At 40.0% G+C, this 14,679-nt stretch overlaps 1 protein-coding gene across 3 annotated transcripts in view; it reads right to left on the reverse strand.

The window, feature by feature from the left end:
* Nucleotides 1-10,199: 10,199 nt before the first annotated feature.
* The window catches only part of SYNJ2 (synaptojanin 2), a 117,852-nt gene continuing 113,372 nt past the window's right edge, over nucleotides 10,200-14,679 (reverse strand). For 2 of the 3 annotated variants that reach the window (XM_050786692.1, XM_050786693.1), the window contains one exon: nucleotides 10,200-13,734. In XM_050786692.1, coding sequence (XP_050642649.1) covers nucleotides 12,988-13,734 — 747 coding nt within the window. In that variant the 3' untranslated portion in view covers nucleotides 10,200-12,987. The remainder of the gene's footprint in view (nucleotides 13,735-14,679) is intronic. The other variant, XM_050786695.1, reaches the window with a different exon arrangement.

Genomic DNA, 14,679 nt, shown 5'->3' on the forward strand with positions numbered 1-14,679 from the left:
GGTGCAATCACAGCTCAGCAGATAATTTTTAAAAGGCCTTTCTTCTTCCAGCATATGGCTTGGGACATAGAGCAGGGATCTGTATTTCTGAGCCCACTTAACTTCTTTAGTTGGGTCTCTTTGTACAAGGTCCCACTTTGAAGTCATTTGCAGAGCCAAAAGCAGCAACCAAGAAATGGAGCTATGGTTTTGGCAAATTCCCAAGGTAAGAGGGACAGAAGTTAAAGACCAGGGCTTGCCAAGGGAGTCGGATAGTCCCAAACACATTAAGCTGGGACTGCAGAGGGCTATATACACAAAGTAAGGATGACCTAGAAGGAAATATACTGTGCTCGTGACTCTTGGGTGATTCAAGGAATCCCAAGCCCACCACTTGAGTTAAGAGGATTCCAGACTGGGAGTGTCTCCAGGCATCTGACCAAAGCAAACTAGGAGGATATATTCACCCCAGCCTTTAAATTATTCCTACAAATAGTTTTTCAAATGCCTTATCAGTGAATAAAGATAACCAGGCATACAAGGAAATAAGATACCATGAATGAGAACAGCAGCAGAACAGATCCCTGTGCCAAATAAATAAATAAACAAAACTTGAGATACTGGAACTATTAGACACAGATGATTAAACAACTATGCTTAGCATGTTTTTTTAAAACACAAGGTTGAAATATCTTCATACACAGGCTTATATAATGACTTAGGTTTTAGAAAGTCTGAAGTAGATTTGACTTAGAATAGAAATAGATTCTAGACAAGGAAACTAGTTGAAATTAGATTACACCTGAAGAAAGTTTGTGAACTGGAAGAGAGGTCAGAAAGAGAAAGTATTCAGAACATAGTACAGAGCAACTAAAGGTAGAAAATATGGAAGAGAGACTAAGGACATAGACAAGTAAAAAGATAAGAAAGTCTGCCATAAGGTTAGAGTAGCGGAAGGAGAGAGAGAATGTCTTAGAGGCAGTATTTGAAGAGATAATGTTTGAGAAGTTTCCAGAACTGATGAAAGACACTTATCCACAGACTGAAGAAGTTAATCCGAAACAGAGGTTATAAAAATAAATATGCATCTATACAGAGAATAGGGACACTGCAGAAAAGCCAAGACAAGAGGAAGAACTTAAAAGTAGTTAGAGAAAAAAGTGTAAAGAACAACAGTTAAAATTGCTGCTGTTGAGAAGTCATCAGTCAATGGAAGCCGGAAGACATTGGAAAGATATTGTCAATGTGCTAAAAGAAAACCACTTCCAATCTAGAATTATACATCCAGTAAAAATCATAAACACCTAAAATATTAAGGTGAAATAGACATTTTATATAAAGCAAAAGAGTTTACTGCCAGCAGACCTTCATTAATGGAAGGCAGAAGGCAAATGATCCAGCCAGAGGCACTGGAATTCAAGAAAGAATGCAGAGTGAAAAAAGAGGTAACTACTAGGAAAAATTAAATAAAAATTTCATAAAACAATGTATCAAGTAGGTGTTAAAATATGTAAAATTAAAATGCACAGCAACTATAGCGTGTAAGTTGGGGGTGAATAAATGGAGTTAAAATGCTCCAAGGTTGTTGCATTATTCATGAGAAAGGTAAAACAATAATGACTATCACTAGACTTTGAGAATTTAATGATATGTCTTGTTTCTAAGATAACCAATAATAGACAAAAAATAGTGTATAATAAATTCCAAACTAGGAGAGGAGAAAAAGGGGAATAAATAAAAATCTTAAGGCACAAACCGAGGGGAAAAGAAATAAGGAACAGATGGTACTAAGAGAAAGCACAAAATGGCATGGCAAATTAAAACCCAAATATAGTAATGATTGCATTAAATGTAAATGAACTAAATGCCCAAGTTAAAAGAGAGTATGTCAGACTGGGTAAGAAATAACACCCTACTGTATGTTTATGAGACCCATCTTGACACATTGGCTACAGAAAGGCTCAAAATAAAAAAGATGGAAAAAGACGTCACACAGACACCAAAAGAAACCTGGTGTAGCTATCAGAACACTTCAGGGCAAGAATAATTATTAGAGAAAAAGAGGGTTACTTCATGGTGATAAAAGATTAAATTCAGGCTGGGTGTGGTGGCTCAAGCCTGTAATCCCAGCACTTTGGGAGGCCGAGGCCGGCGGATCACTTGAGGTCGGGAGTTTGAGACCAGTCTGACTAACATGGCGAAACCCCATCTCTACTAGAAATACAAAAATTTTACTGAAAATACAAAAATTCTACTAAAATTACAGGCATGGTGGTGGGCCCCTGTAATCCCAGCTACTTGGGAGGCTGAGGCAGGAGAATTGCTTGAACATGGGAGGTGGAGGTTGCAGTGAGCTGAGATCATGCCACTGCACTCCAGCCTGGGCGACAAAGTTAGATTCCACCTCAAAATAAATAAAAATACAAAAATCAGCCAGTCCTGGTGGCGTGTGCTTGTGATCTCAGCTACTTGGGAGGCTGAGGCAGGAGAATCACTTGAACCTGGGAGACGGAGATTGCAGTGAGCCAAGATTGAGCCACACTGCACTCCAGCCTAGACAACAGAGTGAGACTCTGTCTCAGAAAAACCAAACAAAAAAGATTAAATTCACTAGGAAAATGGTAAATTTTAATTGTGTATGAATGTGAGTACATGACATAAAAATTATATACTATAAAAATGGAGAAAACTACAAAAAGAAACAGATGCCACAGGAGATTTTTAACACACCTCTCTTGACCTGCTGGAATATTTAGAGCCCTATACTGTATCCAAGGAATAGAGAATATATATTCTTTTCACATTTGACCATATTAGCTCATATGGTCAAATGAGCTAAGCATCTCAAGAAGTTAGAAAAATGAACAGTGAAATAAAACCAAGGAAAATAGATGGAAGAATTTTAAAAGAACATAAATTAATGAAATAGAAAAAAACAAAATAGAACCTCAGCAAAACTAGAAGCTGACTATTTGAAAAGACTAATAGTTGACAAACCGTTAGACCAATCAAGTGAAAAGAGGTACAAATTGCCGATATCAGGAACGAAGAGGAAATACCATTACTGTGCACACATTAAAAGATAAGAGGATATTAAGAAATACTTTCAGGCCAATATTATTAAATTTTTAATAGAAAACTCCAAGGAAAATACAGCTTACCCAAGTTGCCCATGAAGTAGAAAACTTTTTTATCTCACAGTTCTGAAACTTATTTATTAACTTAATTACTGTATCATGGACATCTTTTCTATGTGAACAGGAATGAGCAAGATGGGAACTATTATTCTTTTTTTTTTTTTTTATACTTTAAGTTCTAGGGTACATGTGCACGACGTGCAGGTTTCTTACATTTGTATACATGTGCCATGTTGGTGTGCTGCTTTTATAGTCCTATTCCTATAAAAGGAATAGAATAAGTGGTTTTAAAATCTCACAAACTATAGGCCCAAGTGAATTCAATGTACTATTCCTTACTGGTCAGGAAGGACTAGCCATATTTATTACTTCGAGATTATCAGTATAATCTTATTGCTGAAAATCATCAGAGAACATTTATGACCTATATTTTAATTAGCTTAGAACAAACCTAGACAGAACTAGACTGGTGAGTGCTACTGAAAGTTTAAGGAGGAAATTGTTCCAATATTATCAAGTTTTCCCAGTTAATAGAAAAGAGTGTAGTCCCCAGCTCATTTTATGAGGTTAACAAAACTGATATCAAAACCATTCAAGGACAGTATAAAAAAGGGAGAGTTACAAGCCGTTCTCACTTACGGATGTAGCTGCAAAAATCCCAAGCAAAAATATCGACAAATTAAAGTCAGCAATATTTAAGAGGATAAAATAATCTGCCCAAGTTGGAGTTACACGATGCATGCAAGGTTTGCTTAGCACTGAAAAATTGATCAATGTAATTCACCATATTAAACAAAAGGAAAAATCATAATCATTGCAATACACACAAAATATCTGATAAAATTCAACCACTATTCATGCAAAAGATAAACTTAGCAAGCCAGGAAGAGAATTTTCTCAATAAAGGACATTTAAAGAAAAAAACAACAATAAACACCATACTTAGTGGTAAAAATATTAACATCTTTCCTCTGAGAACAGGAATAACACAAGAATGCCTACCAGCAGCATTTTTAACATCGTACTAAATATCCTAGCCAACTCTGTAAGAAAAAGACACAAAGATACAAGGATGAGAAAGGAGTAAACAAAATTCATTGTTTGCTGATATGATTATTTACATAGAAAATCCAAAAGAATCCACAGATGCCATGTTTTATCAATTCCAAGACACATTTTATAATATTTTAACATCTCTGTAATTGGGCTGCATCTCGCAATACATACTGAGTCATAATTTAGTTGGAAGCCTTCTTAAGAATGATGGTACATAAATGGTGTATCTGATAATTGATAGTATACTAGGTGTATCAAAATACAGTAAATTGTTAGAATTTTGAGAGTTTGACAAGGGTGCTGATGCATTCAGTATAAAAAGTCTATAAGTATAGTAGTAAAAAATAGCAAATGAATTTTAAAATAAGAATTATTGTCTGTTAGATATAATAATGACATTAAGGTTATGAAAGAAAATGTTGGAGACATGTTGAAAGTACCGAGGAGTCAAGTATAATAGCAGAATTGCTTTAAAATATTTCAGCAAAGGAAAAATATATAAAGCAAATATAGCAAAGTGTTATTACTGTTAAATCCCAGGTGACAGATACGCGAGGGTCCAGACTATTCCCTCTGATTTCATGTATGTCCGAAACTTTTTATAACAAGTTAAAAACTAAGACACATCAAGGAAAACCTTAAATGAAGAGATGTGCTTGGACTGAAGACTCAATACTGTAAAGCTGTCTATTCTATTCCATGCAATCCCAAAAATTCCAACAGGTTTTTGTTGTTGTTGTTGTTGTTGTTGTTGTTTTTGTTTTTGTTTTTTTTTGAGACGGAGTCTCGCTCTGTCGCCCAGGCTGGAGTGCAGTGGCCGGATCTCAGCTCACTGCAAGCTTCGCCTCCCGGGTTTATGCCATTCTCCTGCCTCAGCCTCCCGTGTAGCTGGGACTACAGGCGCCCACCACCTCGCCCGGCTAGTTTTTGTATTTTTTGGTAGAGACGAGGTTTCACCGTGTTAGCTAGGATGGTCTCAATCTCCTGACCTCGTGATCCACCCGTCTCGGCCTCCCAAAGTCCAACAGGTTTTTAAAAAATGGAACTTGAATTGATTTTAAAATTGATATAGGCTGGGCATGGTGGCACACGCCTGTAATCCCAGCACTTTGGGCGGCCGAGGCGGGCAGATCACGAAGTCAGGAGATCAAGACCATCCTGGCTAACATGGTGAACCCCGTCTCTACTCAAAATACAAAAATTTAGCCGGGGGTGGTGGGGGGCGCCTGTAGTCCCAGCTACTCGGGAGGCTGAAGAAGGAGAATGGTGTGAACCTGGGAGGCGGTGCTTGCAGTGAGTTGAGATTGCGCCACTGCACTCCAGCCTAGGCGACAGAGTGAGGCTCTGTCTCAAAAAAAAAAAAAAGAAGAAGAAAAAAAAAGATATAAAAATACAAAGTCTCAAAAATAGCCAAAATACTCTTAAAGAAAAAGGATATGGTGGGAATGCTTATTAGATATCAAACTTAAATGAAATAAGACAATGCTGTATTGGCACACAGATAGACAGACTAGCAGGTCAATGGCACAGAACACAGAGAGCTCAAAGGGTCTACATTCTGGAACAGCTGCATGAGCTGCTCAGGGAAACCTCTCCCCCAGAAAGACATCTATTAAACTGCTCAGAATTAGCAGAAGCAATCATTCAATGTCTCTAGAGATTGACCAAAAGGCTTATGACAAATTGCAAAACATCTATTCAGCAAGATCTAAGGAATCTTGGTAGGAGCAAGGTGAGGGCATCACTTTGGAACTAGAAGTAGAGCCTTCACCATCCCCCACAGATCTGCCTTGCACAAAGACCTGTTCCAGCAGGTAGAGTGTAGTTGACAGCAAATCAATTTCTCTCTCTCTCTCTCTCTCACACACACAATTCTTTACCCTATGCTTAAAAAAAATTATATTGATGAAACCACTTCACAAATCAATTCTGCACATGGCCACATCGAACGTTAATACATTTTTAAAAGTAGATGGTCTTCTAGGTCATAGTCTCAGATCACAGGCCAATAAAATTAGGGGTAAGCAACTTAAAATGCCAACAAAACCCCCCAAAAACAAAACAAAACAAAACAAAAAAACAATTTACTTGGAAATTATACAGTCTCCTAAATAACCAATGGATCAAAGAGAAAATAATGACAAATTACAATCTAGCAATTAATGACAAGGAGAAATTCATCCAAAATGTGTAGGGTGCAGTTAAAGCCAAAATCAAAGGAAAACGTTTAATTAAATATCTTTATTATGAACTATGAAAGACTAAAAATAAAAAACCCAGTTCTACTATTAAGATTAGGAAAGGAACAATATTCAAAGTGCAAAACAGATCCAAGTTAATGTTAAAATTAATGAAAGATGTTTAAAAAAAACAAAGAAAAAAAATATTTTTAGACAGTCTCCCTCTGTCACCCGGGCTGGAGTGCAGTGGCACAATCTTGGCTCACTGCAGCCTCTGCCTCCTGGGTTCGAGCGATTTTTGTGCCTCAGCCTCCCAAGTAGCTGTGATTACAGGTGTGCACCACTATGCCTGGCTAATTTTTGTATTTATAGTAGAGATAGGTTTTTCCCATATTTGGCCAGGCTGGTCTTGAACTCCTAAACTCAAATGATCTGCCTGCCAAAATGCTAAGATTACAGGTGTGAGTCACTGCACTGGCCAAATATTTTTAAACACAATACAGAAGGAGCTGGGGATGGTGGCTCACACCTGTAGTCCCAGCACTTTGGGAGGCCAAGGCGGGAGGATTGCTTGAGGCCAGGAGTTCGAGACCAGCCTGGGCAACATGGTAAAACCCTCTCTCTACAAAAAATACAAGAAACTAGCCAGGCATGGTGGCACGCCCCTATAGTTTCAGCTACTTAGGACCTGAGGTGGGAGGATCACTTGAGCCCAGAAGGTCAAGGCTACAGTGAGCTATGATCATGCCACTGCACTCCAGCCTGTGTGACAGGCTGAGATCCTGTCTCTAGGAAGAAAAGAAAACAATAGAAAGGATATATAAATCCCAAAGTTGTTATTTGAAAACGTCAATAAAATTGAATAACCCCTCGAGAAACCTAATTCAGGAAGCAAGAGCAATGGTTTATTACTTAACAAATGGTCCTCCTACAAACATCCCTCAGGAAGAAAGTGTTGGGCTCACTTCATACCATTTCTAAACTATATTCCAGATGCTTTGAAGAGTTGCCATTAGCCCAGGCAAAGCCTATAACTTTAACCATTCTACCACACAGATTTATTCAGATATTTCTACAATAAACTTCTATTATACACAGAATAAAATCCTAAACTATAAAGTCCTCTGAAATCATCTTTCCCATTGGCTAACATCCTTCCTCTTAATCAACTCTGTTACCTTTCAAATTCTTAATCCTCCTTTCTGCTCTGCAAAAGACAATGTCAAGAGAATGAAAAGGCAAGCCACAGACTCAGAGAAAATATTTACAAAAGATGTATCTGATAAAGGACTATTATCCAAAAGGTATGAAGAACACTTAAAACTCAACAGTAAGAAAATGAACTTTATCCATTTAAAAACCAGACCAAATATATGAACAGATACCTCACCAAAGAAGACGCACAGATGGCAAACATACAAGATGTTCAATATCATGTCATTAAGAAACCACAAATTAAGACAAGACACTACTACATACCTGTTAGAATGGCCAAAATCCCAAAACACTGTCAGCACCAGATGCTGGTGAGGATGTGGAGCAACAGGAACTCTCATTCACTTCTGGAGGGAATGCAAAATGGTACTCCCACTTTGGAAGACAGCTTGGCAGTTTCTTACAGACATATTTTTACCATATGATCCAGCAATTACATTCCTTCGTATTTACCCAAATGAACAGAAAACTTATGTCCACACAAAAACATGCACACAGATGTTTATAGCAGCTTTATTCATAATTTCCAAAACTTGGAGGCAACTAAGATGTCTTTCAGTAGGAGAATGGATAAACTGGTACATCCAGACAATGGATTATAGTCAGCACTAAAAAAAAAAGCTATCCACTCATGAAAAGACTACATACTGTGTGATTCCAACTCTATGACCTCAGGAAAGGGCAAAACCATGGAGACAGTAAAAGATAAGTGGATGCCAGGGATTGAGAGGGAGGGAGGGATGAATAGGTGGGAACCAGAGGATTTTTAGGATACTGAAACTCCTTTGCATAATACTGCAATGGTGGATCCATGTCATTATACACTTGTCCAAGCCCATAGAATGTGCAACACCAAAAGTGAACCCTAAACTATGGACTTGGGAGGATGATGTATCAATGTAGTCAACTGACTGAAACAAAGGTACCACTCTGGTGGGAGGATGTCAGTAGTAGAGGAGGCTGTGCATGTGTTGGGGTAGGGAGGATATGGAAACTCTACTTTTTGTGCAATTTTGCTGTGAACATAAAGCACCTCTGAAAATATATTTTAAAAATAGTTCAAGATTCCTTTTTGAGACGGAGTCTCGCTCTGTCGCCCAGGCTGGAGTGCAGTCGCATGATCTCAGCTCACTGCAAGCTGCGCCCCCCAGGTTCATGCCATTCTCCTGCCTCAGCCTCCCGAGTAGCTGGGAATACAGGCGCCCGCCACCATGCTTGGCTAATTTTTTGTATTTTTAGTAGAGACGGGGTTTCACCATGTTAGCCAGGATGGTCTCGATCTCCTGACCTCGTGATCTGCCTGCCTCAGCCTCCCAAAGTGCTGTGATTACAGGCGTCAGCCACCACGCCTGGCCCAAAATTCTTAATACTCTTCTCCCAAATCTTCCCTAACCCTCTGTTCACAATTACTCTCTCATTTATACTCATTTATTTATTTATTCAAAACAGAGTCACACTCTGGCTGGAGTGCAGTGGCGCAATCTCAGCTCACTGCAACCTCTGCCTCCTGGGTTCAAAGGGATTCTCTTGCCTCAGCCTCCTGAGTAGCTGGGATTACAGGTGTGCGCCACCTCTCCCAGCTAATTTTCGTATTTTTGTAGAGACAGGGTTTCACCATGTTGGCTAGGCTGGTCTCAAACACCCGGCCTCCGGTGATCCACCAGCCTCGGCCTCCCAAAATGTTGAGATTACAGGCATGCGCCACCGTGCCCAGCCTCATTTGTACTCTTATTACCTCACTGAGATACAAGCAAACAATTTGCCTTGGATGAGGGTGCATTTTAAACCTATCTCCCCCACTCCCTTGGAAAGGAAGTTTCTGCAACTCTCTGTCAGATTTAGTGAATTCATATGCCTCCTTACTGGTCAGAAAGGACTAGCCATATTTATTAGAGATTATATTCTTATTCCTGAAAATCATCAGAGAACATTTGTATTAATTAGCTCAGAGCAAACCTAGACAGAACTTGAAGAGTGTTTACTTCTCCTGCCTCTATGCTGTAATGGACTCAAGCTAGCAGTTCAGTTTTTGTAAGTTTGCTATAAAATCGAACAGAAAATGAATTCTAGCATCTCTCAAGTCTTGTAGATAATGTAGCATAAAATTATTATATGTTATGGCAGTAGCCCTGCTAGCAGCATTCAAGTCATAAATTCTTAACAAAATGATTCCTTTTCTGTTTTTTGAACTTAATTTGATGGTTTAAAAAAATGAACTGGTCAGGCACAGTGGCTCACGCCTGTAATCCCAGCACTTGGGGAGGCCGAGGCAGGCGGATCACTAGGTCAGGAGTTTGAGACCAGCTTGGCCAGTATGGTGAAACCCCCGTCTCTACTAAAAATACAAAAAATTAGCCAGGCATGGTGGGACATGCCTGTAAGCCCAGCTACTAGGGAGACTGAGGCAGGAGAATTGCTTGAACCCGGGAGGTGGAGGTTGCAGTGAGCAAGATCGCACCACTGCACTCCAGCATGGGAGACAGAGTGAGACTCTGTCTCAAAAAAAAAAAAAAAAACCCCAAACTCAAGAGGAATAACTAAATAACTAGTAATTGCATTTGATCCAGAACAGAAAGGTAGCCAAAGATATTCTAAGGTTCTCTTCATATCTGAAAAGAAATAAACCCAATTAAAAAAAAGACAAAAACATTTAATAGGTATTATGTACAACTTCAGTACAAATTTTCACTTCAAAAAATATTACAGGATTTTATTAATCACTAGTCCCCCAATAGTCTTTGCAGCTTTCCTTACAGATGAAATGACTTCATTATAAAGCAAACGCTTTGATATAGTACTTTGTTTATACTTACACACACATCAGAGAGAATTTTATTATGTGCCTTGAACTTCAACAACTTTCAACTGTTACAGGAATTGCTTGAGCTGATGTCCTAAGTCAATCATTAACCAAAACATATTTTAAGAATAGGCAAGAAATCTGAGAAGATGGTGATGTAAAAGGGACTAGGCTTGGGGTCAGAGAACAATGGTGAGTTGTGAAGTACCTAAACCAGTCTGCGTGAACTGCACACGTTAGAGAACAGCAGGAACGAAATAAGCTACAAGGTCACAACAAGCAGCCCTGGATGGTAGCATCAAAGATGAAATATTTAAAAAACCACAGAATGAAGTCCCCAAGATGGCAGCTGCTCATTGTCAAGATTATTTCATCAACTCTGCCGCTGACCTGGGAATCCTACCAGCTAGTAAGCATTGATTTTAAAAATAAATAAGGCAATTCCAATTGTCCTTTTTTTTTTTTTTTTTAAGAGAATTCTGGTATGAGAACTATACCTACTACCAACTCCAAATCCAATCTATGTTGTTCACTAAATTTGACAGTCATGATCAAATAACATTTAACTCTTAAACTCCTTGTAACTTCTTTGTGATTCACCTCCCCAAGTCAACACAATTCTGTGTGTTTTTACGTACGGTCAGACTCTGAAGAGCTACTTAGTAAATGAGCACCTATTTTAGCAGAAATTTTATTCTCTGTCCCATTTATGTGCTATCTGGAACAAGGAGAAAACCTAAAAACGAGATCTATTTCCAGCACTGCAAGCAACTTTGGAGGAGCTTACTTTTCCCCTGTTTCTTTGACTGGTTGTTACATTTATCTGTTTTCAAATTTACCTCCTTTTTGGTGAGAAAAGAGGTTATAGGGAAAAAAGCATTTGAATGAATTCTTCAATTTCATTTCATTTATGACTCTGTTAATAGCGATGTGTATCTTGGCAAACCAGCTTCTCCAAGCAACCCATCTTGCTCTCTCCCCCAGACTCTGTTAAGGACCATTCTGTTTATTTCTTGTGTTTATTATGGAGGTAAAAGCCATATAAAGCACGTAACTGCCACTAAAGGAATCCTGATCACTTAAACACCGCCTTTTATGATTGGTTAACTATGCATCTTATCTGTCTAACTCTGTGGGTCACGGATTCCTTTTTCTGTTATCCTTTTCCAGGTATTAGTTTTCAGATGAAGAGAGATATGTGTTGTAACTTTTGTTTTGATGGCCAGATTTAAGTAATCTGCAATATATCTTGATAGTGACAATGAAAACTAATTCTGAAATTCCAGATGTCTAATTGGTAACAAGAGCATGGCATAGCCCAGGCAAGATGATCCTTACCATCCTAGCGGTCAGTGTTTAGGACAGACATTCCCCAGTCATGTGAGGGATGACACTTGATCACGGCTGTACAAGCCTCTGTACCAGGCTCCCAGATACGACAGGCAGTACAGTAAGATTTCACTAGTGAACTTCTTATTAAATAGCAAAAACACGGTATCTGATCCAAATGGATTCTAGACTTTGTAACATTACTTTAAAAATGTAAAGCACTATGGTAATGTCTTTTTCAGTTATTGAATAGGTGAGAAGTGCTGTTGGAAACGTGGGAAAAATGTATAGGCAAAAAATAAACCTAATAAACATATAGACAAGCAAACCCAGAAACACTGGCCTGGGGATTCTTATAGGCAGGGACACATAACACTTTCCATCCTGAAGCTCCAGCCGGACAGACGCGGTTGAAACACTCTCCATATTCTAACAATGAGAATCAGTATCACGTGTCAGCACGAGTTTTCACACTGTGTGCTTTTATGTGGTATGCATGGAATATAAGTGGAAAAAAGGATCTGTGAGGTTTCATTTAATAAGGACTAGATGGTGGATAAAAATTGGTTCCAGTAGCACACCACGGCTCAGGATTATAATAATTGAAAGGGGATGCAATGTCTAAGACACGGCACAGGAGGCTTCAGCTAGTTTAAAATAAGGTTAAGTTAATGATATATGCTTTAAAGGCAAAGCGGTGTATGACCCCAGCTCCCCCGGGATTCACCCATCATCAAGGTTAATGCATTGTACACAGTTAAACACGAAGGCTCATGGGAATGTACTGTCTAGTCATTAGGTTGACTCTGATTTTTTGTAACCTTGTTTAAGTGGGCCAGGACAGCTATTAATGGTCCCAATGACCTCTTTCTCTAATCCTTACTTTATACATCAGGTGGCTCCCCAAAATGTTATACCAAATCTGTAAAATACAAATAAAACAAAAGACAAATACCCACCACGTACAACATGAACTGAACAACCATTTAAAAACTCAATGGGTGAGAACTTCTTGGGCCTCATCTGCTAGATTCCTTTCTTAAAATCCATACACCAAATTTAACAGGAAGGTTCCCACTCTTTGAAGAGGAAACTTCAGATGTACAAGTCTTGAGTGAAAGATATTTTGGTGGCTGACTAACCATCTTACTGAATAAGAGACACGATTTTTGTAAACGACACAAGAGTGACAGATGCACAAATGTTTTGGCCAGTGTGCCTTTAAATAGGTATCTCCCTAGAGGGAGGAAGGTATGCATTCTACAGGAGGGCAGCCTTCAAAGCTGCTCAGTCATGTTTTTGCCAGTGGGTCAAACACCTGCAGTGCTGTCCTCTTGTCTTGGTCACTGATTGTCACCCAGTGACCCAAGGTTTTGTGTTCATGATCTGGTGGCAGCTCCGCCTTCACAGCTGAAGCGCCAACTGACACTGGGTCTATGGGATCCCTTTCAGGGCTCCTGGTCCCTGAGTCCAAAGGGTCTGAGCTCTTAGAAAGCCAAGTGTTATTCAACAGTTTAGGGTGGTGAAGAAGGTTCCAGAAGGGGTCCTGATAATCACCAAGAAGAGGGGCTGCCTCTGGCTTCATCGCTTTGGTGCCATCGCTGTCGGGGCTTGTAGCAGATGAAGTGCTGAGTAAGTCCCCTTGTGGAAGAATGGCGCCCACAGCAGGCGGGTGCCCAGAGGGGCTGTCGCTGCTGTTGTAAGTGAGGCCCTGGAGGAGCTGGCTGTTGCTCTGCAGGACCTGCAGGTGGAAGGCTGCGGGGGCTGACTTCTTCCTCCTCGGGGGGACCTTGGGCACAAGAGATGGTGCCTCCAGAGGTGGCGGCACGGAGGCTCCTGCCACAGGAGGGGCTTCGTCTGATGCCGGCTTTCCATGGCTTGGTCTCTCTGCGGCTTTCCCAGGCTGAAATGTTCTTGGTTTGGGAACAGGAGGGACTTGAGGGACTGTCGCGAGAGGAGGGGCCTCAAGGCTTGTCTCCGGGGGCCCGATTGTAAAATGGACAGTCTGTTGCTCAAACTGTTCTTCCGGTGACAGGGGCTGAGAAAAGGTGGGACAAAGAGTGTAAATAAGAAGCCAACACCTGGGCAGCTGAGGATCAGAGAACACTGAGTGGTCAGCGGAGAACAGAGATGAGACCAAGCTGACATTCTAGCAAATTCGAGATTTGAGAATGTGTGGGGTGCCAGAAATGTCACCAGGTAAGGAAAAGAAAAAGCACAGGAGAAACACACATGTATCAGGTCACACCAGCAGGTCCAATGAAAATGAGTGGAAATTTTAAAACCAGGGCCACAGTAAATAATCAGAGAAACTTCTCTTTGTCACTTTAGGAAATGGGGTTATGCTCTTCCTTTATTGAAAGCAAACCTCTCTGAAAACACTCTTTGAAGATGCAACCTGGGCTGATTCATGGTCTGTACCATGCTAGGGTGAAGTAACTTGTGTTACAACACTAAGCTGATTGAAGGACTAATGGATATACTTTCTCCTTGAATTTTTTTTTTTTTTTTTTGACAAGGAGTCTCGCTTTGTTCCCCAGGCTGGAGTGCAATGGTGCAATCTCAGTTCACTGCAACCTCTGCCTCCCAGGTTCAAGCGATTCTCCTGCCTCAGCCTCCGGAGTAGCTGGGATTACAGGTGCCCGCCACCGTGCCTGACTAATTTTTGTATTTTTAGTAGAGACAGGGTTTCACCATGTTGGTCAGGCTGGTCTCGAACTCCTGACCTCAGGTGATCTGCCTGCCTTAGCCTCCCAAAGTGCTGGGATTACAGGCGTGAGCCACTGTGCCTGGCTCTTTGAATCTTTTATACTTAAATATTGGTAAAAAATGGAAATCTTGACACTGCCTTGGTTCTGGTTCAAATCTATCACAAAGAAAACAACTGCACAGGCAAAATGAAGCGTTCGTACAGAAAAGGTGATCAGTAGACTAGTTAAACATTGGCGTTTCGCTGTTTCTTTAGGTTCTTTAGAAAACAAAC

This window comes from Macaca thibetana, chromosome 4 (genome assembly GCF_024542745.1).
Source record: "Macaca thibetana thibetana isolate TM-01 chromosome 4, ASM2454274v1, whole genome shotgun sequence".
Classification (NCBI taxonomy): domain Eukaryota; kingdom Metazoa; phylum Chordata; class Mammalia; order Primates; family Cercopithecidae; genus Macaca; species Macaca thibetana.